This window comes from Pelophylax lessonae, assembly GCF_965119305.1.
Source record: "Pelophylax lessonae genome assembly, chromosome: 13".
NCBI lineage: Eukaryota > Metazoa > Chordata > Amphibia > Anura > Ranidae > Pelophylax > Pelophylax lessonae.
Window position 1 is genome coordinate 190871080 of NC_138780.1, and position 25898 is coordinate 190896977.

At 46.3% G+C, this 25898-nt stretch overlaps 1 protein-coding gene across 6 annotated transcripts in view; it reads right to left on the reverse strand.

The window, feature by feature from the left end:
- The window catches only part of TTC7B (tetratricopeptide repeat domain 7B), a gene marked incomplete at its 3' end in the record, with an annotated part of 261869 nt that overhangs the window by 70718 nt on the left and 165253 nt on the right, over positions 1-25898 (reverse strand). For all 6 annotated transcript variants that reach the window (XM_082242786.1, XM_082242790.1, XM_082242787.1 and 3 more), the window contains 2 exons: positions 25760-25832; positions 20032-20192 (listed from right to left, as the gene is read on the reverse strand). In XM_082242786.1, coding sequence (XP_082098912.1) covers positions 20032-20192; positions 25760-25832 — 234 coding nt within the window. The remainder of the gene's footprint in view (positions 1-20031; positions 20193-25759; positions 25833-25898) is intronic.

Genomic DNA, 25898 nt, shown 5'->3' on the forward strand with positions numbered 1-25898 from the left:
TTAGAAGGAATGAACCAACTGCTTTCACTCGGTTATGTGTAAACTTGGTAGGCCTAGGATCAAACTTTAATTCTTCCAAGAAATCTGCAAATTATTATATAGGATTTATATAGCGCCGACAGTTTACGCAGCGCTTTACAACTTGAGGGTAGACAGTACAAATACAATACATTTGAATACAGTAGGAATCTGAGGGCCCTGCTCGTTAGAGCTTACAATCTAAGAGGGAGGGTCAAGAGATACAAGAGATAATAACTGTGGGCTGATGGAGAAAATAAAAGTAGAGTTGTTAGGTGGATTCCAGGTAGGTTTCTCGGAAGAGATATGTTTTCAGGGATCGTCTGAAAGTAGACAAAGTAGGAGATAGTCGGACAGATTGGGGTAGAACATTCCAGAGGATTGGAGAAGCTCGGGAGAAGTCCTGGAGGTGAGCAGGGGAAGTGGTTACAAGGGAGCTAGAGAGCAGGAGGAACGAAGAGAACGAGTTGGTTGGTATTTTGAGACCAGATTAGTGATGTAGCTGGGCGCCAAGTTATGGATGGCTTTGTAAGTTATGGTTAGTAACTTGAATTTAATTTGTTGGTTTAGTGGCAGCCAATGGAGGGATTGGCAAAGAAGGGTAGCAGACACCGAGCGGTTTGCAAGGTGAATGAGCCTGCGCCCACTCGGCAGCGGGGAAGCCGATGCACGGGGCTGCCGGCTCCAATTGCCGCCTGACACCCGCGATCGCTCCCCGCTAAGAGAGAACGGTCTGCTGTTGTAAACACAGCTGACCGTTCTTCTCTCTGGAATGATCACAGTGAGCCTGTGATCCTTTTATATAGGATCACAGGTCTCTATGATCATTTCACAAGCCACGCCCCCCCCCACAGTTAGAATCACTCCCCTAGGCTCACATTTAACCCCTTCCCTGCCAGTGTCATTATTACAGTAACAGTGCATTTTGTTAGCACTGATCACTGTAGTAATGTCACTGGTCCCCCCAAAAGTGTCAAAAATGTCAGTCAGGGGTCCGATCTGTCCGCCGCAATGTTGCAGTCCCGCTAAAAAACGCAGATCACCGCCATTACTAGTAAAAAAAAAACAAACAAAGATGATATAAATCTTTCCCGTAGTTAGTAGACACGATAAAATGCAATTTTTTTTACCAATAATATGTAGCAGAATACAAATTGCCTAAAATGTTAAAACATTTAGATTTTTCAATTTTTTATTTTTTTTTTTTAAAATGCTATATAGCAGAAAGTGAAAAAATTTTTTTTCCAGAATTGTCGCTATTTTTTTGTTTATAGCGCAAAAAAAAAAAAAAAAATCACACAGGTGATCAAATACCACCAAAAGAAATCTCTATTTGTGGGAAAAAAAGGACATCAATTTTATTTGGGTACAGCATCGCACGACCGCGCAATTGTCCGTTAAAGTAACGCAGTGCCGAATCACAAAATATGGCCTGGTCATTAAGGGGGAAAATCATCTGGTCCAGAAGTGGTTAAGAACAAACCTACAGTCCCTATCATGTTCGTAACCCAGGGACCGCCTGTATTAACACTTCTATTTCTGAAAGCATTCTTCATTTACAGCATTTTTCACACCTGCCGAAAACTTTTGCACAGTACTGTACCAAGAAGCCACCCTTTAGTAGGTCTCCTGGTGGACCCATCACCCTTTAGTAGGTCTCCTGGTGGGCCCATCACCCTTTAGTAGGTCTCCTGGTGGGCCCATCACCCTTTAGTAGGTCTCCTGGTGGACCCATCACCCTTTAGTAGGTCTCCTGGTGGCCCTATCACCCTTTAGTAGGTCTCCTGGTGGGCCCATCACCCTTTAGTAGGTCTCCTGGTGGGCCCATCACCCTTTAGTAGGTCTCCTGGTGGGCCCATCACCCTTTAGTAGGTCTCCTGGTGGGCCCATCACCCTTTAGTAGGTCTCCTGGTGGGCCCATCCCCCTTTAGTAGGTCTCCTGGTGGGCCCATCACCCTTTAGTAGGTCTCCTGGTGGGCCCATCACCCTTTAGTAGGTCTCCTGGTGAGGCCATCACCTTTTAGTAGGTCTCCTGGTGGGCCCATCACCCTTTAGTAGGTCTCCTGGTGGGCCCATCACCCTTTAGTAGGTCTCCTGGTGGACCCATCACCCTTTAGTAGGTCTCCTGGTGGGCCCATCACCCTTTAGTAGGTCTCCTGGTGGGCCCATCACCCTTTAGTAGGTCTCCTGGTGGGCCCATCACCCTTTAGTAGGTCTCCTGGTAGGACCCATCACCCTTTAGTAGGTCTCCTGGAGGATCCATCACCCTTTAGTAGGTCTCCTGGTGGGCCCATCACCCTTTAGTAGGTCTCCTGGTGGGCCCATCACCCTTTAGTAGGTCTCCTGGTAGGACCCATCACCCTTTAGTAGGTCTCCTGGTGGACCCATCACCCTTTAGTAGGTCTCCTGGTGGACCCATCACCCTTTAGTAGGTCTCCTGGTGGACCCATCACCCTTTAGTAGGTCTCCTGGTGGACCCATCACCCTTTAGTAGGTCTCCTGGTGGACCCATCACCCTTTAGTAGGTCTCCTGGTGGACCCATCACCCTTTAGCAGGTCTCCTGGTGGGCCCATCACCCTTTAGCAGGTCTCCTGGTGGGCCCATCACCCTTTAGCAGGTCTCCTGGTGGGCCCATCACCCTTTAGCAGGTCTCCTGGTGGGCCCATCACCCTTTAGCAGGTCTCCTGGTGGGCCCATCACCCTTTAGCAGGTCTCCTGGTGGGCCCATCACCCTTTAGCAGGTCTCCTGGTGGGCCCATCACCCTTTAGCAGGTCTCCTGGTGGGCCCATCATCCTTTAGCAGGTCTCCTGGTGGGCCCTTCACCCTTTAGTAGGTCTCCTGGTGGGCCCTTCACCATTTAGTAGGCCTCCTGGTGGGCCCATCACCCTTTTAGTAGGTCTCCTGGTGGACCCATCACCCTTTAGTAGGTCTCCTGGTGGGCCCATCACCCTTTAGTAGGTCTCCTGGTGGGCCCATCACCCTTTAGTAGGTCTCCTGGTGGGCCCATCACCCTTTAGTAGGTCTCCTGGTAGGACCCATCACCCTTTAGTAGGTCTCCTGGTGGACCCATCACCCTTTAGTAGGTCTCCTGGTGGACCCATCACCCTTTAGTAGGTCTCCTGGTGGACCCATCACCCTTTAGTAGGTCTCCTGGTGGACCCATCACCCTTTAGTAGGTCTCCTGGTGGACCCATCACCCTTTAGTAGGTCTCCTGGTGGACCCATCACCCTTTAGTAGGTCTCCTGGTGGGCCCATCACCCTTTAGCAGGTCTCCTGGTGGGCCCATCACCCTTTAGCAGGTCTCCTGGTGGGCCCATCACCCTTTAGCAGGTCTCCTGGTGGGCCCATCACCCTTTAGCAGGTCTCCTGGTGGGCCCATCACCCTTTAGCAGGTCTCCTGGTGGGCCCATCATCCTTTAGCAGGTCTCCTGGTGGGCCCTTCACCCTTTAGTAGGTCTCCTGGTGGGCCCTTCACCATTTAGTAGGCCTCCTGGTGGGCCCATCACCCTTTTAGTAGGTCTCCTGGTGGGCCCATCACCCGGTACATAAGCCTTGACATTAGTTTCATGCTGAAAGGCAGCTGGGAGTTATATTTCCACGATCTGTCTTTAGCGTCAGATGGTGGATTCTGAATAATCTGCAGAACCCATTTCAGGCAGATGCTTATAATTCATTATTTAAAGCTCTCGGCTCAGGTAACATAAGTATATTGATACTGTGAGGCAACGCTAACATAAAAAGTAAAAAAGGAGATGTTTAATATTTCATAGGGAAACACAACTCTAGGGCGGCAGGTGGTCAGAGAGACACAGAGGGGCATCAAATGAGTGATTTATAAAAGGTGACAGATAACATCCAGGTGCAGCATTGTTCTATGGCACCAACATCTTCTGTCATCTTCTGCTGTTGTTTTTATACTGGAAGACAACTGTATACCAGACAATGCAACTCTCACCAATGATGAAACAAAGCCAAATGCAGGAAAAGGCCATATGGTAGATATACTGGATTCTTACTGAAATACCCAACAAGGTACATCATAAAGGCTGATAATCACCAAGGAAGAAGAGGAGCAATGAATATGTGAAAAACTGAAAAGAACATTTAAAAAAAACACTCCAGCCCCAGAAGGTTTACCCCCCCCCCCCTTCTTGACCAGGCCATTTATTGCAATACGGCACTGCGTTACTTTAACTGACAATTACCCAGACGTGCAAAGCTGTACACAAATACTTTTTTTGTCCTTTTTCCCCCACAAAGAGTAGTTTTCTTTTGGTGGCATTTGATTACCTTTTTTTTTTTTTTTGCACTATAAACAAAAAAAAAGACAATTTTGAAAAAAAAAAATATTTTTTTACTTTATGCTATAAAACATATCCAATTAAAAAAAAATGTAAAAAATCAAATGTATTCATCAATTTAGACCAAATATGTATTCCGCTATATATTTTTGGTAAAAAAAATAAATCCCAATAAGCACACATTGATTGGTTTGCGCAAAAGTTATAGCGTCGCCAAACTATGGGATGTATTTATGGAATTATATTTTACTAGTAATGGCAGCGATCAGCGATTTTTTAGCGGGACTGTAGCAGAACAAATTGGACACCTGACACTTTTTTGGGGACCTTTTTTGGGGACCAGTGACACTTATACAGTGATCAGTGCTAAAAGTATGCACCGTCACTGTACTAATGACACTGGCAGGGAGGGGGTTAACATCAGAAGCGATCAAATTAGGTGTGCTCCTAGGGAGTGGGGGATGGAGAGGAACTTAACTGGAGGAAGACCGAGATCTGTGTTTCTGCTTAGCAGGAACACAAGATCTCCATCTTCCTCTCTGACAGAACAGCAGTCTGCCTTGCTTACATAGGCAGAACGCTGTTCTGCCTCTCCTGTGAATGATCGGCAGGTCCCAGTGGACATCGCGTCCGCTGGACCCGCTCATTGGCTCCCGCCGTGTCCAATCATATCGAGAGCAGGTCGCCAGCGGCGCACGCCCCAGACCCAGTACACGAAATTATGTACATGTACGTGATTTTGTGCGGGAGGGCCGCCCAGCCACAGTATATCTGCGGGGGGCGGTCCTCAAGTGGTTATGACGCTTGCCTACTAGGCACTTTTTTTTTTAACAGATGCAGTTTATTTTGCAAGAAAGCACAAAAGCAAAATAACATAATTCCTAAAGAAGGGGAGTGCGGGGGGGGGGGGGGGGGAGGGGGTTGAGGATTCATACGAGCACACTCTGCTCTTAAAGAGGTTGTAAACTCATTTAAAAAATTTTTTTTTTTTTTACAACCTGCAAGAGAAAGACATAATGAGCTAGTATGCTTCGCATACTAGCTCATTATGAAATACTTACCTTAGAACGAGCCCCCGCCGTGCCGCTCTCTTACCTGTATGACGGGCGACATGACATGTCGCCCGTCTTCCGGGATCGCGGCATCCGGTCATCTGATTGGCCGGAGCCGCGGTGACGTCACTCCCGCGCACGCGCACGGGAGCCGACGGTCACGGCACGGGGCTCTGAAGGAACGGCACGGTCAGCCGTTCCTTCAGAGCGCATGCGCCAGTGACGTCACTGGCTGCATTAAAGGTAAATATCTCCTAAACGGTGTAAGTTTAGGAGATATTTACAGTACCTATAGGTAAGCCTTATCATAGGCTTACCTATAGGTACAACTTCCTGAGGAGGGTTTACTTCCTCTTTAAGTTGTGAGAGATTAATTTTTTGTTTTCTTTTTTTTTGCGGTCTACTCCTGCTTTATAAGTGCCAGACCTTGTGGGTGACCTTGGAGCACAAGTATGGGGGGTCTCGATGTGGAGGTTGGGGGGAGTGAAGCAACAAAAAAGGATCTTTCTAAGGCTCCTTTCACACACTCCGTCCGTTGGACGTGGACGGAGTCCATTTTTCTCAGCGGGGGATCGAGCCGCCGATCCCCCACTGAGCAGCAGGAGGACAGCTGTGTCTCCGTGCTGTGTGCAGAGACACAGCTGTCAGTTACCCATGCATCTTTATGGGGGAAATCGGATAAGAATGGACCGTCGGTCCGTTCTCATCCGATGCCATCCGATCCGCTGGACGGATGGAAAATAGGGTTTCCATCCGTCCAGATTTGACGAATCGGATCGGATGTCAGCGGACATGTCTCCGCTGACATCCGATACCCCATAGGAATGCATGAAGGGACCGTTCAGATCCGCCAAAAAAATGGACAGGCGGATCTGAACGGTCCGAGTGTGTGAAAGGGGCCTTAAACGTCAAAGAGGGAGAAGACTATGCAGTCTCTTTCTTGGGCTTCTTTCTTTGAGATGGGTACCCTTTGCTAACAGTAGCATCCTATGGATCTGGAGAGTGATGGAGCTGGAGAGAGTCCAGAGAAGAGCAACTAAACTGATTAGGGGATTGGAGGATCTTAATTATGAAGAGCGCTTACAAGCGCTTGATTTATTCTCCCTGGAAAGGAGATGCCTGAGAGGGGACATGATAGCGATATACAAATACCTCAATGGTAATCTCTGCATAGAAAAAAAAACTTCAGTCACAACGAATGCATGAAAACATGAGGCCATACAATGCGATTAGAGGAGAAGAGATTTAACCTTAGGCTACGTAGGGTATTTTTACAGTAAAGGCTACAAGATTGTGGAATTCCCTACCACAAATGGTAGTAATTGCAGGGAGCATGGCTACTATTATTGACGTCACATGCTGGGCCCCTTACATCCACCAAGCCACGTCTGAGCTGATCATCTCTGCGGACATCGACATTTCACCACGGGGTAAGCTTCCGGGTTGCGAGTTTTTGTGTATATTGAATTTATTTATCCTTTAGCGCTACATAATTTTTATATTTTTGCGAGCAGGAAGTGATGCGGCTCTGAGGGACAGCGTCCTTAGCCCGGTTTTGGAGTGCATAAGGCGGCATGATACGGCAGGATACCACAGCTGAAATTCCCGGAACGGTAGCAACAGAGGCATGGGTTTGCGTGATAAAAGCATCAGTAGGAGCATCCGTGGTATACCGAGGGGTTGGTAAGAGAGACTTAAGCCCGGTGTGGGCTCTGCATTTGTGGAAATTGACTGTGTTGTCACCCAAGCTATTGCCCACTATACGGCTCTTCCCCTCTCTCCCCCCTCTACTACATCTCAGCTGTTTGCATCTCTGCTATATTGTCCACATCTACAAGAGCCACTCCATTAGCTGTCTGCTGACCTAGTCACCCATCATCATCATCAACCCCAGGTCTTATCTGCCCTTGTCACAAGGACTTCCTTTTTACTTTCAAGAGGACTTTCTTGGGTCCCTCATTGAGTGACCTAGGGATATCAGCACAACTCTTCTGAGGTTTGCATCAATTTCAATGAGCCCCTAGATCAGGGGTGGGGAACCTTTTTTCTGCCAAGGGCCATTTGGGAATTTATAAAATTATTCAGGGGCCGTACAAAATTATCAACTTAAAAATTAGCCTGTTATATTTGGTCAAACATTTAATTAAGTCACCCCTAATGTGGGTACTGCTGGCTCTGGCTGGTACCGCTGTGGTACTGCTGGTTCTGGCTGGTACTGCTGGCTCTGGCTGGTATACTGCTTTGAGTACTGCTGGCTCTGACTGGTACTGCTGGTTCTGCTATGAGTATTGCTGGTTCTGGCTGGTATAGCTGTGAGTACTGCTGGTTCTGGCTGGTACTGCTGGTTCTGGCTGCTACTGCTGTGAGTACTGCTGGTTCTGGCGGGTACTGCCGTGAGTACTGCTGGCTCTAGCTGGTACTGCTGGCTCTGGCTGGTATTGCTGTGAGTACTGCTGGTTCTGGCTGGTACTGCTGGTTCTGGCTGCTACTGCTGTGAGTACTGCTGGTTCTGGCGTGTACTGCCGTGAGTACTGCTGGTTCTGGCGTGTACTGCCGTGAGTACTGCTGGTTCTGGCGTGTACTGCCGAGAGTACTGCTGGCTCTGGCTGGTACTACTGGCTCTGACTGGTACTGCTGTGTGTGCTGCTGGCGGGAAATGCTGGCTAGGAGAAGTGGAGCAGCGCCACGCTGGAGGAAGAGGCGATGTTTCCTGCATTTGTCACAGGCGGAGTGCATTTGATATCTCTCCGCCTGTGACTCACTCAGACTGTCATAAAGAAGCAGGAACTATACAGGAAACATCGGCTCCATTCTGACATATCAGCTGAGAGAGACACAGACTCAGCTGTACAGGGGGCCGGACCAAATGACTTTGCGGGCCGCATACAGCCCCCGAACCATAGGTTCCCCACCCCTGCCCTAGATACTGGGTGTCATACCCCATCACGTGCATCATTGCAGTCTTCCACCTCACCCTGTCATATGGACTATTCCTGTTCATACAGGAGGGACAGGATGTATTTCTTCATCACTGTGCTAGATGTCTAGATGGCTGATTTCAATAACATTTATGCTTCCTCTATGCTGCCCTAAATGTTCTAATTACATGAAGATAGTGTCCTTTATCAACATCAATTTGAGATTTCAGCTATTGGCATAGACTGCATTAAGAGTCCATTCTTTGGTAACTGTATTACACCGTATGTCATTAGGACCAGCTTCTGCAATTACCGGGACTTGGTGTGAGTGGTGTCGAGTGGATGGATGGGGCTCTCTGACGTGTGTGTGTTTGTGTGAGCGTGTGTGTCAATTACTGCAACAGCAGGTTGCCAGGTCTTCATCATCTGCTACACGTTAGCATATGATTTTTATTGTCACATATTGTGCTACTAATAAAAGTTTGTTTTTGCAGTTGTATACCAGAGTTGAGCCTTCCTTTTGCAACCAGTTCTGAGGTGATTGTCTATAATCCCCAATTTTTCTTCTTGTGTTTAGCTGTTTACAGGTTGCGGAGGCTCCCCGGTCCTACGTGGCCGTTTGGTACGTACCAATTTTGGAAGACACATCCTCCAGTTTACCTATCTGGGGGACTAATATCCCTAAAACCTTTTATTCCCATTTTTTACTATTAAAAGAATCTTGTACATCTCAATTGCAATCTGTAATAGAGGGAAGCGCACGCAGACCTCGCGCAATATCGCTTTATTTTGGGACAATGTATACAGTACAGTTAAAATGCACTCACATGATTTCTTCTTAGCAAACGCATATCGACATATTCACAGGAGCTCCTCACTCCTCCCGTCCCTCCAGATGGTAACACTCCGGTCTCCTCACCTGCGGCTCCCGCCGCTATGACCCCGCTCTCCCCTACTGCCTGTATACAGCTCCACCGCCGGGTTACTGCGTGTCAGTATCAGTGCGCCTGCGCACTATTCCGCCGTCATCCACCGCTACACAGGAAAGCCTCAGCCGGAGCCAATGCCTCAAGCAGTAAGGGGCTACGTGGTGGAGGGTCCAAGCACGGGTACACTGCCTCTGCTGGTGACCACGGACAACGCGTTTCGGAGGCGGAGCCTCCTTCAGGTCCCACCTTGCTTCCTACTGGCACCCCCTCCCTATATACCTGGAAATCCTTTGGCCCTGATTCATTAACTTCATACTCATAAAGGGCCAGTATCCAATTATCATTGCCTACCTCGGTTCGGAGGGAAGGAGCAAGGGGCTATCCGTTTTAACTTGTACATCTCAAGAATCAAAACATTCAGGGGTATGAGAGATGATTACGGCCACACACACCTACACAGGTTGAACTGGATGGACTATCGTCTTTATTCAACCTCAACTACTATGTATGTAACTATGTAACTATCCTTGATAATAATATCAAGAGGTGGTCTGAAGGGATGGTGCACCTCAAAGGCAGCGAGGATCAAATAACTTAGTTCCAAAGTCCAGCACTTTAGCGAAAGTGCCCTACGCATATGTACTAGTATCTAAATTCACACTGACAAGCTTATTGTGACAACCAAAAATCATACAAACAGATACTGTATCATAATAAATAAAAAGTGAAAAGGAAACTATAAATAAATGGTCCCAATGTATCTGAAACCAAATCCACCAATGTGATAACAGAAGTTTTGTCTATCTAGATTCCTGCAACACCAAAGTGTACCACCACCTTAAATTAACAGCTTCCTGCTGCGTCATTGTAAAATGACGGACGGGCGGGAACCCTATTGTTATGGCAAGACATCTTATGCCGTCCACCCCGAGAACGCGCCTCATGCGGGCATTAAGTGCAATCTGTCATCCGCTGCGGCCACGAGATGACTGACTATACCAGCAAAGGTGTGCACAGCCTAATACATTAGGGTGTGCACACCAAAGCTCAAACACACATTACCGATCACTCACGATGTTTATTCAGAAAGGGAGGGGGCCGGCAAATTATATATTTACCGGCCCCTTTCCCCACAACAACAGCCATCTGGAGAGGAGAGGAGGGAAGCTGGAAGAGCTGTGGGGGTAAAGGGGAGGGGAGCCAGGGCAGTAGGGGGAATCTGTGCTGCACAGGGGGATTAGGGTGTGCCTAGGCACACCCTGTGCGCACACCCATGTATACCAGCCTGCTGCCAGTGTCATGTGATTGCTGTGACAAATCACAGTAGATCACATGACAGCTGTAAACAATGAATAGCTTCCTTTCATGCCATTCATTGTATACAATTGTGTTGCTAGCTGTGATTGGTCACAGTGATCTCGTGGTACAGACAGGGCCAGACACAGCCCATTTGTACCATGTGATTAGCTGTGACTAATCACCATAATAGACATGGTCTACACACTGTGCGTCAATAAAAATATTGAAACCCTAAAATGGGGACAGCGCACAGGAGTGTCAATCAGGTGTTACAAGAAAATCCCCAGTCAGCAAACAATGTAAAAAGATATAATTTATTAGGTGAATAAAACCAAGAAAAGGCTGGCACGTTACCACTGGTATGCAGGTGGTGGTGAGGGCATTGTGGGGTGGTAAATGCCAATGGTCACTGCGAGGAGATCCAACACTAAACCTCCCAGAGTGGTGGAGGTGTCCAACATACCAGGATCCCTGTGGAAGAAGGATCGATTCAAGTCGGTCGCCGCCGGCGCGAACCAGCCATGTAATGGAAGGTGACTTGACAAAGCGCATGCACGCGAAACGCGTAGTTACGGCAACAGATTGGCTTGCGTTCAACATTGGTTCCTGCATCGGGCCTCGTTCCACCTGGTGACGTCACTTCCAAGCATCACGCAACCCTCGGCGGTTCCAATACACGGTTGGTTCGCGCCGGCGGCGACTGGCTTGGATCCTTCCTGACTGGGGATTTTCTTGTGACACCTGACTGACACTCCTATGCGCTGTTCCCTTTTTAGTGTTTCATTCCATTGCATTTGCATCCCATGCTTGGGACCAGCAGCACATGGACTGTTACAATGTGGATTTTCCAGTGTCCCAATGGTCAACCTCCAGCAGGGAGTCTTTGATTAATAGGGCTTGGACTTTTTTTTGTGTATTTTAGGACAATAAAAATATTGGCTTATAGCAGTGAATAATCACTGCTATAAGCAAGTATAGTATGTTAAAAAAAATATAAAATTCTGCTCAACTCCCCAGAGTGATACAGTGTTAGTATGGTAACACTGTATTGCTTTGGTCACAGTATGTGTAAAAAAAAAAATACAATTTCTAAAAACTTGTCATGCCTCTTACTAAATACCCTGGACTGTCTACATTCCAAAAAGGGGTCATTTTGCGGGAAATTGTACTGTCCTGGCGTTTTCAGGCTTTAAGAAATTAGATAGACGGTCAGTACTTTAGGATTGATCAATTTTCAGATCTATATACCAAAGTTTGTAGACGGTATAACTTACCCACAGACTAAATACATACACTGATTTGGGTGCATCCTTTACTGGTATAGTCTTGTTAGGTTCGGGAAAATGGCTGGATCCATATGGCTAATAAACGCCTGGAGAGCAAAAAAAAAATGGATTTTTGTCTTACCGTAACGGTAAAATCCTTCTCTCTGATGTTCATTGACGGACACAGCTCCATAAACCCATCATCGGTCAAGAAGATATGGAGCCGTTTCCGTCAATGAACGAAAGAGAAACTTACCATGTTTCCAATCTTCATCGAGAAATAGAAAATCAGGGAAATTCTTTTGTAGGCTTAGTAGTTTTCAACAACCCTAGGCTGGAAACAGCACTGTTAGAAGCAACAAGCAAACCTAGTTTCAGAGTGGTGCACGATGCATCAATTAAGGACCAAAACTCTCTCCTTTAACGTGGGATTAATAGCAAGTTGACTGCGACTCCTCAGGGGTAAGCTCATTAGTCAAGGACTGAAGCGACTCAGAATCAGTCACAGTGGCGGATGACTTGGAAGCTGCTAATGCCGCAGGCAAATCAGATAAAAAAAACTGCAGGAGAGGAACAGATCGAAGTAGCACGTGGCTCTTGGCAAGCATAAGCAGCGGGAGGATGCTTCCTCATAGCTGTATGGCAGGGAAAAAAAAAAAAAAGGAGCATGCATGCAACTATCTAGCAGATGATGTCAGCAGTCAGTCCCACAGCATTAACGCCTTCTGCGGGAAAACCAGCCGAAACCAAGAATAAAGAAGCCCAGCGCCTCTGGATCTGGGAAAGCACTCTACAGCTTTTACCAGAATGGAGTCTGGAAGGCACCCCACAATGAATCCAGTGCCTGAAAGCCACTTCTAGGTTATCCCAACAATATCAATCGGGGTCCAAACATGGTAGTCCGAAAGTCAGCCTAATGCCCCGTACACACGTACCGATTGTCAGCCGTAAATATTCGGCCAACGTCCGATCGGCCGATTGTTGGCTTGTTAGTATGATGCTTCCGACAACCGACTGCGACTTTTCGGCCGAACAAAATCTGGCGTGCATGCAAAAAAAATTTTTGTTGGCCGTCAACAGAACGGCCGATTGTTTGTCAGTCAGTACAGAATTCGGCGGACAAAAAACAGAACAAGACTGAACAAGACTGGGCATGCTCAGAAAAGAAAAAACACACGGAAAGTAAACCAGAACATGACATCACTTCTGAAGTTGGTTGTTGTTGGCCGAAAAAAATCGTGTGCAGTCTAGAGCACATTTCAACCAACACAACAGCACTGGACAAAAGACGGCCGATCGTTCGGCCGACAATCGGTACGTGTGTACGGGGCTTAAGGGTGACTGCTTCCAATAGCCGCAATGGAAGGGACAAAGCTTCGGCAGCCATAGAAAAGTCTTGACTGAAGCAAAAAAAACAGAAGAGAAAAAATGCAAGCAAAAAGTTAGTCTTTAACCACTTGCTGACCGCTAACTATATATATATATATATATATATATATATATATATATATATATATACACACATACATACATACATATACATTCAGCGGCAGGGTGGCTTGTACAGGCGAAACAACGTATGGATACGCTGCTCGCTTGGTGGCAGCTAGAGGGCGAGCGCGTCCCGCCGGGGGCGCGCTCCCGCCCCCGATCTTCAGCGGGGAAGCCGATGCGTGTGTCAGGCAGCTCCGATTGCCACCTGAAACCCGCGATCGCTCCCCGCTTAGAGAGAAGAACGGTCGGCTGTTGTAAACACAGCCGACCGTTCTTCTCCCTGGGATGATCATAGAGCCCCTGTGATCCTTCTATATAGGATCATGTCTCTATGGTAATTTCAGAAGCCGCGCCCCCCCACAGTTAGAATCACTCCCCTAGGGTCACATTTAATCCCTTGATCACCAACAGGGTTAACCCATTCCCTGCCAGTGTCATTATTACAGTAACAGTGCATATTTTTAGCACTGATTACTGTAGTAATGTCACTGGTCCCCCCAAAAGTGTCAAAAATGTCAGGGGTCCGATCTGTCCACCGCAATGTCGCAGTCCCGCAAAAAAATCGCAGATCGCCGCTATTACTAGTAAAAAAAAAAAAAAAAATGACATAAATCTTCCCTGTAGTTAGTAGACACGATAACTTTTGCGCAAACCAATCAAAATACGCTTATTGCGATTTTTTTTTTTTACCAAAAATATGTAGCAGAAAACAAATTCGACTAAAATTTTTTAAAAAATTTGATTTTTAATTTTTTTTGAGAATGTTATATAGCAGAAAGTGATAAATATTTTTATTTTTTTTTTCAAACTTGTCGCTCTTTTTTTGTTTATAGCGCAAAAAATAAAAATCGCACAGGTGATCAAATACCACCAAAAGAAAGCTCTGTTTGTGGAAAAAAAAAGGACCTCAATTTTATTTGGGTATAGCGTCGCACGACCGCGCAATTGTCCGTTAAATTAACGTAGTGCTGAATCGCAAAATAGGGCCTGGTCATTAAGGGGGCAAATCCTTCCAGTCTTAAAGTGGTTAACCTCCCTGGCGGTCTGATTAGGTCAGAATTTTTATGCTAAAACCGGTACATTGTTTTTCATGGAAATCTGTTTTATATTTTAGGCCTGTAATTCTTAGGAATAACTTACTTAAATCTGTCCAAACAAGAGTCTAGTAGACATCCCGGGTATGATAAAGTTTGAAACACGAAATCATAAATTATAATATAATAATACATTTTATTCAAATGTCATCTTTGGTCAGTGGTTCTGCACTTTCTGCATCTTGCAAACTTCCGATGTGTAGCCAATTGTTGCTCTTTGTACCAGTTTGACTCGGTAATTATTTTTTCAATAACCTCATCGGTCAGAAATAATTGTAGGTATGCCAAGGGGTTGTCATGGTCAACGTCAACTTTCATACCAGGTGCTCCAATAAATGGGAATATTGGGGGCGCTGCCTGATCCGTACAGCAGTCAATAGAGCACCAAGTTCTCACATCGCTGAGCTCAGTCGCAGAATCGTTGCGGCCATTACTTTCCGTACCTGATTTCCCACAAATCGCTATCACTCAGTTCTTCAAATAATTCCTATTCATTGTCGCTGTTTTCCAGTTCGTCTAAAAGCGCTTTTGAGCTAAAAGAACGCTTTTTGGACACCATGGACGTTCTCAAATTTCCAGGCACAAAGTACCGCAAAAGTACAGGCAGAGCACTGGAAAAGCCACCAGGTGAAAAGCTGGGGTAAAATGGCATGATGCAAAGTTGTAATCCTAACAGATTACACTGTATCATGTCATTGGTTTTATTTATTTTTTTAAATTTCTCGCCGGTTCCACCCCCCTGCGTCGCGGTGCTTGCAGGGAAGGGAACCGGAAGACAGGTGATGGCATAAGCCGGATCACACAGTGAGGACGGCGGGAGGGTGGCTGGAGGACGGCGGGAGGGTGGCTGGAGGACGGCGGGAGGAGGGCTGGAGGACGGCGGGAGGAGGGCTGGAGGACGGCGGGAGGAGGGCTGGAGGACGGCGGGAGGAGGGCTGGAGGACGGCGGGAGGAGGGCTGGAGGACGGCGGGAGGACGGCGGGAGGACGGCGGGAGGAGGGCTGGAGGACGGCGGGAGGAGGGCGGGAGGAGGGCTGGAGGAGGGCTGGAGGACGGCTGGAGGACGGCGGGAGGAGGGCTGGAGGACGGCGGGAGGAGGGCTGGAGGACGGCGGGAGGAGGGCTGGAGGACGGCGGGAGGAGGGCTGGAGGACGGCGGGAGGAGGGCTGGAGGACGGCGGGAGGAGGGCTGGAGGACGGCGGGAGGAGGGCTGGAGGACGGCGGGAGGAGGGCTGGAGGACGGCGGGAGGAGGGCTGGAGGACGGCTGGAGGACGGCGGGAGGACGGCTGGAGGACGGCGGGAGGACGGCTGGAGGAGGGCTGGAGGAGGGCTGGAGGAGGGCGGGAGGAGGGCGGGAGGAGGGCGGGAGGAGGGCTGGAGGAGGGCGGGAGGAGGGCTGGAGGAGGGCTGGAGGAGGGCGGGAGGAGGGCGGGAGGACGGCGGGAGGAGGGCGGGAGGAGGGCGGGAGGAGGGCGGGAGGAGGGCGGGAGGACGGCGGGGGATCGTTGTGGAAGGTAATTGTGATTGTGGGGTAATCCCGAGTGTGGCTCGGGGTTACCGCTTTTGGCACTGTATATTAACCCCGAGCCACACTCGGGAATACCGCCAGGGAGGTTAAAGCAGAACTTCAGTCTCTCAATCGACGACTACTTTTAATCCTTCTACTACTAGCAATAATAAATAGATAGGAAAGTACAGTATATCATTTTTACTTTTTTTTTGTTTTTTTAACATTTCCTCATTTACTAGGCAAATGATGGCATACATCCCAGGAGGAGCGGCTTTCTCAGCTAAGCACACCCTCCAGCCTGCATGCCTTAGCTAAGGGCAGATAGATCCCAGGAAGTAAATGCTACATGAATCACATCTTCCCTTACCTCAAGATGGCCACAGCTGGAAATACTGGGGGGGGGGGGGGGGGTTAAATGATTTATTAGCAAAATAAAACATGGAGACATGGATGGATGGGGGAGTTCGATTTGAATGTTACAAAAATAAATAAATAGCATTTTTGGTTCGTGGTACTCAGATGCAGTGTAGTTCCCCTTTAACATAGCAGAGCAGAACATTCTCCTAGGACACTTGCATAAAACTGAGGTATGGCGGTAGTAGGAGATGTTATCCTGGGCTGGCCTACAGTTTGTTTGTTTGCCAGTGTCTTATCCTCCTGTAAGAGGAAAGTATAACCTAAAGGTTAAAGAGTAACTCCACTTTTGTTGAGAAAAAAAACATTCCCCTCTGGGTGATCTCTGTACATTGCAAGGAATTTATCAAATGTTGTTGCAGATTCCTACCTTTTGTTATTCTGAAGAAATCCCTGTATGTTTCTATGTGTTAATGTGGGAAAATGAATCGAATGGGAGTGGTTTCATAATTATCCAACAGCTGTGGCACCTGCAGAGCACGAATGAGGAAAGCTGCTGGGTCTGCATCCCTTTAGACGCGATTTCCAATTGGGAGTATCTCACCAAAAATGAAATTTTTGTTGCAGGGGATGCCAGAAATCCGACTTGTATCTTAGGTAGACTTCTGGGAAAATTAGTGAGCCAATCACACAAGCAGGAAATGATGTTTCTGGGGGTGTGGTCAGTATACATTCTGTGTACAGAACACCTCCAGATAGCCATATTGCATTACACTTTCAGAAAATTACAGCAGATTGAAAAGGAAAGGTAATTTTTAACAACATTTAATTATAATATGACTTGTGTCGCAAATGTATATGCAATATTTTTTTCTTTATGTGCTTTTTTTTCCACCACGAAAGTGGAGTTACCCTTTAAAGACTTTGTGACCCTCAAGTTAGGGTTTCAGCATTTCTAAATCCGTAGCTTTCATTAAAAGAGAAGTATGGACTTAGTTATGAAAAAATAAAAATAAAATCCGATGCTGCCTCGCTCCCTCATCAGCTCTGCAGTGAGAACTGAGGGATCAAAACACTGTTGATCACTCAGTTCTCCCCCTTCGCGCTGAGCAAAGAGCCCATGACTGTCCGTCACTGGCTCTCTGCTTTGCCCCTTTAGCACTCATTGGAGTGCTGTGTTGTGGAGGGGACAGGAGGGGCTGGCTTAGGCTCTTGGCGGGTCACTGAGGCTGAGCCAGGTGTCGGTCAAGGCTGCTGGGTAGATCCTGACCATATGGTTGGGATCTTTTCAGAGCCTGGACTGGCTCAGTGACGTCTGCCAACAGTGGGCTTCAGCCTTCTGTCGGCTGGAACCGGGTCACAGGGGAGCAGAAAGAATGCACTCCCGAGGTCCATAGAACTAAATCCAACAAAGGCTTTGGCTGTACTTCTCTTTTAAAATAATCCCAGAGATACTGCCATGAAGGTCTTGGTCCCCGCATTTCCCATTCTAGAATGACAACACTCTGTCCTTCTCTCTCAACTAGGCTTCTGTGTTGTCAACCCTGCCCCATGCACCACTAGTAGAGACCACAAGTGGCTGTTCTAACACACATTGGGCAAGTAAAGTCCACCTTCCATCAGGAAGCCAGTCCACAGCCAAGATGCAGGGATGACACTAGAATAAGGTCCCTTTCACACTGACAGACCATACATTTCTCTTCTATGGAGCCACGAATGTCAACAGACATCTGATCCGCTGAAAACAGATTGATGTTGATCTGTTCCCCATCCATCTGGCAGATCGGATGACAGTTGGGCGGAAATGGAAAGGCGATCCGTTTCCATCCAACAACCAATCGATGAACAGCGGTGCTGTGTCCATGTCCACTCTGCATCAGCGGAGCGGACACGGACCTGTCATCTGCCAGCTCAGCGGGGATCAGCCGAGAGATCCCTGTTGAGCGAGCAGATCCATTGGCAGACTCCGTCGGTGAGAAAGGCGCCTAAGAGCATGGATACAGTGGCTGCAAAGAGGCTGCAGGAGATCAGCAGTACTCAAGAACCCCAGATGTCTATTTAGACGAAACGCGTCGGCCCTACTGCTAATGCCGTCTTTTATCTACTTGTACAAGCGCTATACCATCAAGTCTATGTAAGTGCGTTTCTTCTTTTTTACTATGAAATGTTTTAAAAGATACACATTATGTGAGCTTTTTATTTTTTGAGCGTCCGGAAGAGGATTTCTTGCTGCTCTTACTGCTATTGGCTATAGTATTTCATATTAGTGGATGACGTTAAAGGATTGAGCCATTGATCTTTGGATATACTACTGGTATAAAGCCCATCTGTTTCATAAAGGCCTGAATGGCCCAAAAGGTGTATACTTTATTGTATTGATTGACTGATATAGTTTTTTTTTTTAACGCCTTTAACAAGATTTTGGTCATTGGATATTGGTATCGGCCGATATTTTCGGACATTAAAAACATTTTTTTTTTTTTTAATGTCTACAGGTACTGTGGAGGAGGGATCTGGGGGTCCCAAACCCCTCCTCTGCACTTAAAAGCATTCAAAACGCCAAGTTTGGCTGTTTTGAATGCTGTAAGTTTTTTCAATTCGGCGCCGCCAGTACCCGGAAGTGATGTCATGACGTCACTTCCGGGTACTCAGCGCCGAATTAAAAAAAATGGAGACCCGGTTAGAACCGAATGCGGCTTTGATGGTGTCTTCTCTTTGGCGGCCCTGCAGGTAGGATGCCCGGGTCTTCCCGTGGGACGGGAGACCCGGGCGAGCCGCGTCCCCTCCCGCTCCTTGGAATGACAACTGAGTGGCTTCTCAGCTGCATCGGTTGTCATTACAAGACAGCCGACCGTCGGCTATGGAGCCGCGTCCCATCCCGCTCCTTGGAATGACAACCGAGTGGCTTCTCAGCTGCATCGGTTGTCATTACAAGACAGCCGACCGTCGGCTATGGACGCCGGTACCGGGGTGATGCCTCTAGCTGCAGGCATCACTCCGGTACAAACACTTTCCCGAAATATCGGCAATATCGGAAAATCAAAGGCCAATTGCGATATATCAGGGAAAGTGCATATCGGTGTTGCCGATAATCGGTCGATCACTACTTAATTGGGTCCACTACATCTGGTAAGCCTTCATTACAGTTGTCCTGTGGGTGGTGGTCAAGCACCTGTATTCACAATAGAAGACTTATCAGCACCTTTGCACATCTATGGTGGAATTTGTGGACTTTATGCTATGATGAGCATTTTACATTAACACCATCAGCCACTTTATCACTTCATGCATTTTTATATATTTTTTTTGTATTTATGTTTTATGATTTTGTGGTTTATATCTACTTTATTGCATAGTACTGCAGTAATTTGTGGTTCTTATGCAATTTTGCACTTTGTGTATTGAAGTATTCAGATACTTTATAAGTTGCACATTTCAGCATTGTAATTACGTGATTTTGCACGTGGTTTATGCACTTTATTTTTTGGGTAGAATATATTTATATGCATTAGCACCATTGCACTTTATAACAATCTAACAGCGCTGCAAATTTTTGGTTTTCCATTGTCTTCGCAAATTGTCATTTGTTGTTGCTGGCTGCTGTATATTTAGGGTTGGCGCAGTATAACCATAACAAGGGAGGAAATAAGGTGAAAAACATATTTTATGAAAAAACTAAACAAAACATGGTGATTGCTTATAATACTCAGTGTTTTTTTTTTTTTAAAGCATCATTCATCTATGGTTTACATCTTCTTTAAGTAAACATCAAAAGCTGGCATGTCCGACTCACATGAAATTCTCTGGGTATTCGCTGAGTGCCATGTCAATGATATTCAGGGCATCATGGTAGTGTTTCTGAGCAGAGAGCAGCAGCGACAACAAGTGGAGGGAATTGGAGTCATCACCCTGCAGCTGGAGGGCCTGTCGCACATAACCTAGAGCCTCCGGGATCTGGGGAGAGTAATCAGATCACATGATCAGAAACGCAAACAAAACATTTTTCAAACATGTATCAGGCAGTGTCACCCCCTTGTCCAGTCTTAATGTACTCAGCTTGTATTGTTTCTGCCTACAACTGTCCACTACACTACTGACATCATAAAAGAGAAAATATATTTATTCTGAAGGCATAAAAAAAAAAAAAATGGCGATACAGAATTAAACTCTTACCTGCCAAAGAATTTAAAATGATTGTCAGACATTTTTCTTAATAAAGCTGACCTAGCACCATAGGCATCCATTTGCTTTTATTTCAAATGATTTTTAATAGAATTTTAGAACATAGTACAGAAAAATTTTAAGTGCGATGCAAATAAATTTCAAACAGCATCAACAAAACATGGAAATAGTGCAATTGTCCAATCTCTTAGTGCTAAATTGGATAACATCAAATATAGTTATATAAAGAATCAGCATGAATAGCTACTTTTAAAAAAGCATTGAGCCCTATGAAGACTTCATTTGTATGTCAGCCAGCATTGCCAACGCTGGTGTAACTTGTTTTGGTTCCCATCTCTGTAGGCCAGTGGTCCTCAACTCCCACTAACAGGCCAGATTTTAAGTATTACCTTGGGGGAGATGCAGACTAGAGTACTGCAATCACTGAGCAGCAAATTATATCACCTGGGATGTATTTCAGTTATCTTGCAAACCTGGCCTGTTAGTGTGACCTGAGGACCAGGGTTGGGGACCAGGGCTGTAGGCCATTAAAGTCTCATACTGGAAAATGACATCTAACTGGCATTTAGTAGATACATATTCGCCAGCACACCAAGGATCTTGCAAAAGCAGTCCAAAAACTTTATTTCAGAGAAGATCACATCAAAAATAAATAGTGCAACGTTTCGGAGCCACGCAGGACCCCTTCATCAGGCATGTGATGGTGTTTTTGCAAGATCCTTGGTGTGCTGGCGAATATGTATCTCCTTGTAACTGATCCAGTGGCCAGCTGGTGATCGCTTCAGCACCCAGTATATAAGTGCCTACAAACCAGAAGGTGTGCGATAGGAATATGTACTGTAACTGGCATTTAGGTCCGCTTCCGCCAGCTGATCGGAGAGCCAAAGGCTGGATCGGCTTTCGGATATGGCAACCTGGAAGTGATAACCTGACATCACTTCCGTTTTACCCAGATGTCAACGGCACCATTTCCAAAAATCAAAAGCATTTGAAACAACTGATCTTGGTTTGATCAAATGCTTTTAAGGGCAGAGGAGGGATTTGGGGTCTTATAGACCGCATATCTCTGCATAGAGTACCTGTCACATGTCTATTGCTGTCATAAGGGATGTTTACATTGCTTGTGACAGCAACCAAGGTGATAAAAAAAATAAATAAATGAAAAGCGACAGTGTAAAAAAAGAAAAAAAAAAAAAACAAAAAAACGATAATCCCACACACACACACACACACACACACACACACACACACACACACACACACACACGTGAGGTTTTACCGCAAACATCAGATAATGGCCAGTAACTCTAGCACTGGACCTCCTGTATAAATCTAAAGTGACAACAAATTAATGGGTATAATAGCGCTCCCAAAACTGATGACAGGTCGGCACTTGGAATCACAATTAAAAAGGAAATAGTCACAATGAAAAATGTCACAATGAAAAATCCTCCACTTTGTGCTTTTCACTTTCCCCATTGCCAGGTAGCCTTCGCTGTTGTGGGGTGTGTTGTGTCCAGTGCGGCGAGGCTGCCACTCACATCTGGATCATCGGGAACGGTGCTCAGAACGGACCTCTGTGAATTGACTGTCATCCGCTGATGACGTCATCCATCAGCGCTGCTCCAGCCGCCTGAAGCAAGGAGAAACCGCTGTACTGTAGTTCAGCTTGCGGCTGGATTGGGCTACGGGGGTTGAGCTTCTCCCCCCCCCCCCCCTCCTTTTTCCATCGTCTTCAGGCTTTTCCATCCTCCTGGCACAAGCTCTCCTGTTTTCCCCTCAGAATTTGAGAATCTGGACAGTCGATCCCACCCTATCCCTGGGTCCACTCTACAGGTATTGCCTCACTGCTGGATGCACCCTGCTCAAACAGTGTTTTTTACCGATTTTAATAAATGTGACATTTTTCATTGTGACTATTTCCTTTTTAATTGTGATTCCAAGTGCCAACCTGTCATCAGTTTTTGGGAGCGCTATTATACCCATTAATTTGTTGTGTCACTTGTTTCTCAGCTGGATCTGGGCATGGGTCAGCTGCAACCCTGACATGACTTACTGGCATTTTGGCTAAAATCCGTCCATCCCACACAGTTTGATATCACAGTTTTTGGGATCTCTGATCAATTGCTTTCAGCGCCAGGAATTGCTTGTATGTGTTTGCTATAAATCTAAAGTGGTAACTTGTAAAGGCTTTTAAAGTGTCGCCTTTGGATAGAAACATTTATGTCATTTGTTGCTGTTGCATGGACATGCACAATTTTTAAGCATGACATGTTTCTTTTTACTCGGCATAACATCTTTTATAGGTTACCGAAAATTGGGTTATATATTGTGTTTCTTTTTGCATTTAAATTCAAAATAAATAATTTTTCCAAAAAATATTGTTTTTGAAAACCCGCTGTACAAATACTGTGCAACATAAATAATTGCAAAACCCACCGTTTTATTCTCCAGGGTTCTGCTTTAAAAAATATATAATGTTTGGGGGTTCTAACTAATTTTCTAGGAAAAAATACAGATTTTTACATGATAACAAAAGTGTCAGGGAAAGACCTGGAGGTCAAGTGGATATACACTATTTTTCAGTAAAATAAACAGATGGTTTTATTCTGGGAGTAGATGATTTTGTGACCTCAGTACCTAAATGAATGGTATCTGTCTCCACCTACAATCTACTCTCACAGAGCGGGCAATTAAACATACCAGGAAGGTCCAGCATGCGGTAGGACGCTGCTAATGAATGGCCCCTCTGCAGAGGAGAGTCATCTGGCATTGAGCCCCGGGTTCCTGTAAGGCAGCTGCTAAGCCCTAAACAAGCAGTACAAGCCAGGAGGCATTTCCTAGCTATTCAGACTATGCAAACTAGCAAAGTCATAATCGTGGTGCTCGGGAAAGTCACACAAACACCAGATATGCAAAGGAACTGCTCTAAATACAGATACACCGGGAACCGGGCATCTGCAAACAAAGATAATGCTAAAATATTTACCCTAAAGCAAACCTGTCATTGCTCTAATACATGCAAGACTGGTATTATAAATAAAATAATAGCACCTAGAGACTGTGCGCACCTGAAAACTGGTTCTAAAGTGCCCCTAAGATCTCTCTCATTCTGAGTGAGGCACCGAGTGCTTTTGGCCTAACCACTCCTATTGTGTCAGTAAAATGATGGACAGTTGGAAAGGGAAACACGGGAGGAAGGTTACAGAGAAAATACATGTGTTAAAGTGGTAGTAAAGTCCAACTATAGGTATTCCTAAAATGCTGCCTCCACCCCCCTCCCCCCACCTACCTATGCCGCACAGCCTGTATATAAAAAAAAAAAATGTGTAAATATATTTTTATTAAATCCACTCCTGTGTTGTCACATGATCCAGCAGCTCCAGCTCCTGTATAAGGGAGTCCTCGAGAAAGGCTCAGAATTCCCGGAGCTGTGATGTCACCCGCCTGCTCTGATCACCTCTCCGTTGTTGGCACCCCCTCATTTTCTTGCAGCAGCCGCTCTCTCTGACACAAGGAAGCTGGAGCTGCTGGATCACATGACTGCAAGGGAGCTGCTTAAAAATGGAATGCACACAAATATTTAATACAGGTAATGCAGAATAGGTAGGAGGATGGGGGGGAGTCAGAAAACCTATAGGTAATATTTTCTTCCATTTTGGGTATACAAGATGGAGAAAGAAGGAAGCAAGGAAGGAGAGGCCAAGGAAGCAAGGAAGGAGAGGAATAGGAAGCCAGGAAGGAGAGGCAGAGAAAGCCAGGAAGGAGAGACAAAGGAAGCAAGGAAGGAGAGACAAAGGAAGGGAAAAAGACAAAGGAAGGGAAAAAGACAATATAAGCAAGAAAAAAAAAGAAAATGGAAGCTAGGAAGGAGAGAGGAGGAAGCAAGGAAGGAGAGAGGAGGAAGCAAGGAAGGAGAAATGAAGGAAGCAAGAAAGGAGAGACAAGGAAGCAAGAGAGGACAAATGAGGAAGCAAAGCAGGAGACATGAAGGAAGCAAGGCGGGAGAGATGAAGGAAGCAAGAAAGGAGAGACAAGGAAGCAAGAGGACAAATGAGGAAGCTAGGCAGGAGACATGAGGAAGCTAGGCAGGAGACATGAGGAAGCTAGGCAGGAGACATGAGGAAGCTAGGCAGGAGACATGAGGAAGCTAGGCAGGAGACATGAGGAAGCTAGGCAGGAGACATGAGGAAGCTAGGCAGGAGAGATGAGGAAGCTAGGCAGGAGAGATGAGGAAGCTAGGCAGGAGAGATGAGGAAGCTAGGCAGGAGAGATGAGGAAGCTAGGCAGGAGAGATGAGGAAGCTAGGCAGGAGAGATGAGGAAGCTAGGCAGGAGAGATGAGGAAGCTAGGCAGGAGAGATGAGGAAGCTAGGCAGGAGAGATGAGGAAGCTAGGCAGGAGAGATGAGGAAGCTAGGCAGGAGAGATGAGGAAGCTAGGCAGGAGAGATGAGGAAGCTAGGCAGGAGAGATGAGGAAGCTAGGCAGGAGAGATGAGGAAGCTAGGCAGGAGAGATGAGGAAGCTAGGCAGGAGAGATGAGGAAGCTAGGCAGGAGAGATGAGGAAGCTAGGCAGGAGAGATGAGGAAGCTAGGCAGGAGAGATGAGGAAGCTAGGCAGGAGAGATGAGGAAGCTAGGCAGGAGAGATGAGGAAGCTAGGCAGGAGAGATAAGGAAGCTAGGCAGGAGAGCGAGAGAAAGGAAGGAAGGAAGGAGGAAGAGAGCAAGGAAGGAAGAAAGGAAGGCAAAACAATATATCTTATTTTCTTTCCTATTTGTATGGCATGCAGATTAAAAGGCCACAGGCCCAGAGAAAATTGAGGCAACGGATTAGTATGACAGCCAGGCATTCACTTTGAAATTAGCATAATTTTATAGGTAGGGTTTCTGGTTTGGCTAACAAGATTGACTAAACGGAAATTCTTGTGTTGTTACTCCACTTGCATGCACTTTGTCTTTGCTAGTCAGAAACTGACATACTGACAATTGAACTGGGTTCATTTACTAAAGGATTAGAGACTGCTCACTTAGCAAAGTAAATGTTTACTTAGCTTTAGAGAATTAGGTGAAGCTGGGGTTTACTTTGATTACCCAATCATGTGCGAGGGGTGAAAAAAAAAAAAAACAGTATATTTGCTTGCACTTGATAGGGTGATAAAGACTCTTCACTTTGCCAAGGGTAACAGCCTTTATATCTTTAGAAAATTAAGCCTAGTGACTGCCACTTTCTGATGAGGTAATTTACGCTGGACACTTTCTTACTTTATATTGCAATTTAACATAAAGGGCACCAAGAGGTTGGCAAGTTTGGAAAAACAGAAACTTTCAGGTCAGCTTACCTGCCGAGATATTGCCAGCTGCAGAGCGAGGTAGAATGCGGCCTGATGGTCGGTTGGCGATAAACTGTGAGCCCTGAGGACACAAGAATCAAAACAGTAAAAAAAATGGCTGAAACTGTACCACAGAATATGGTTTCCC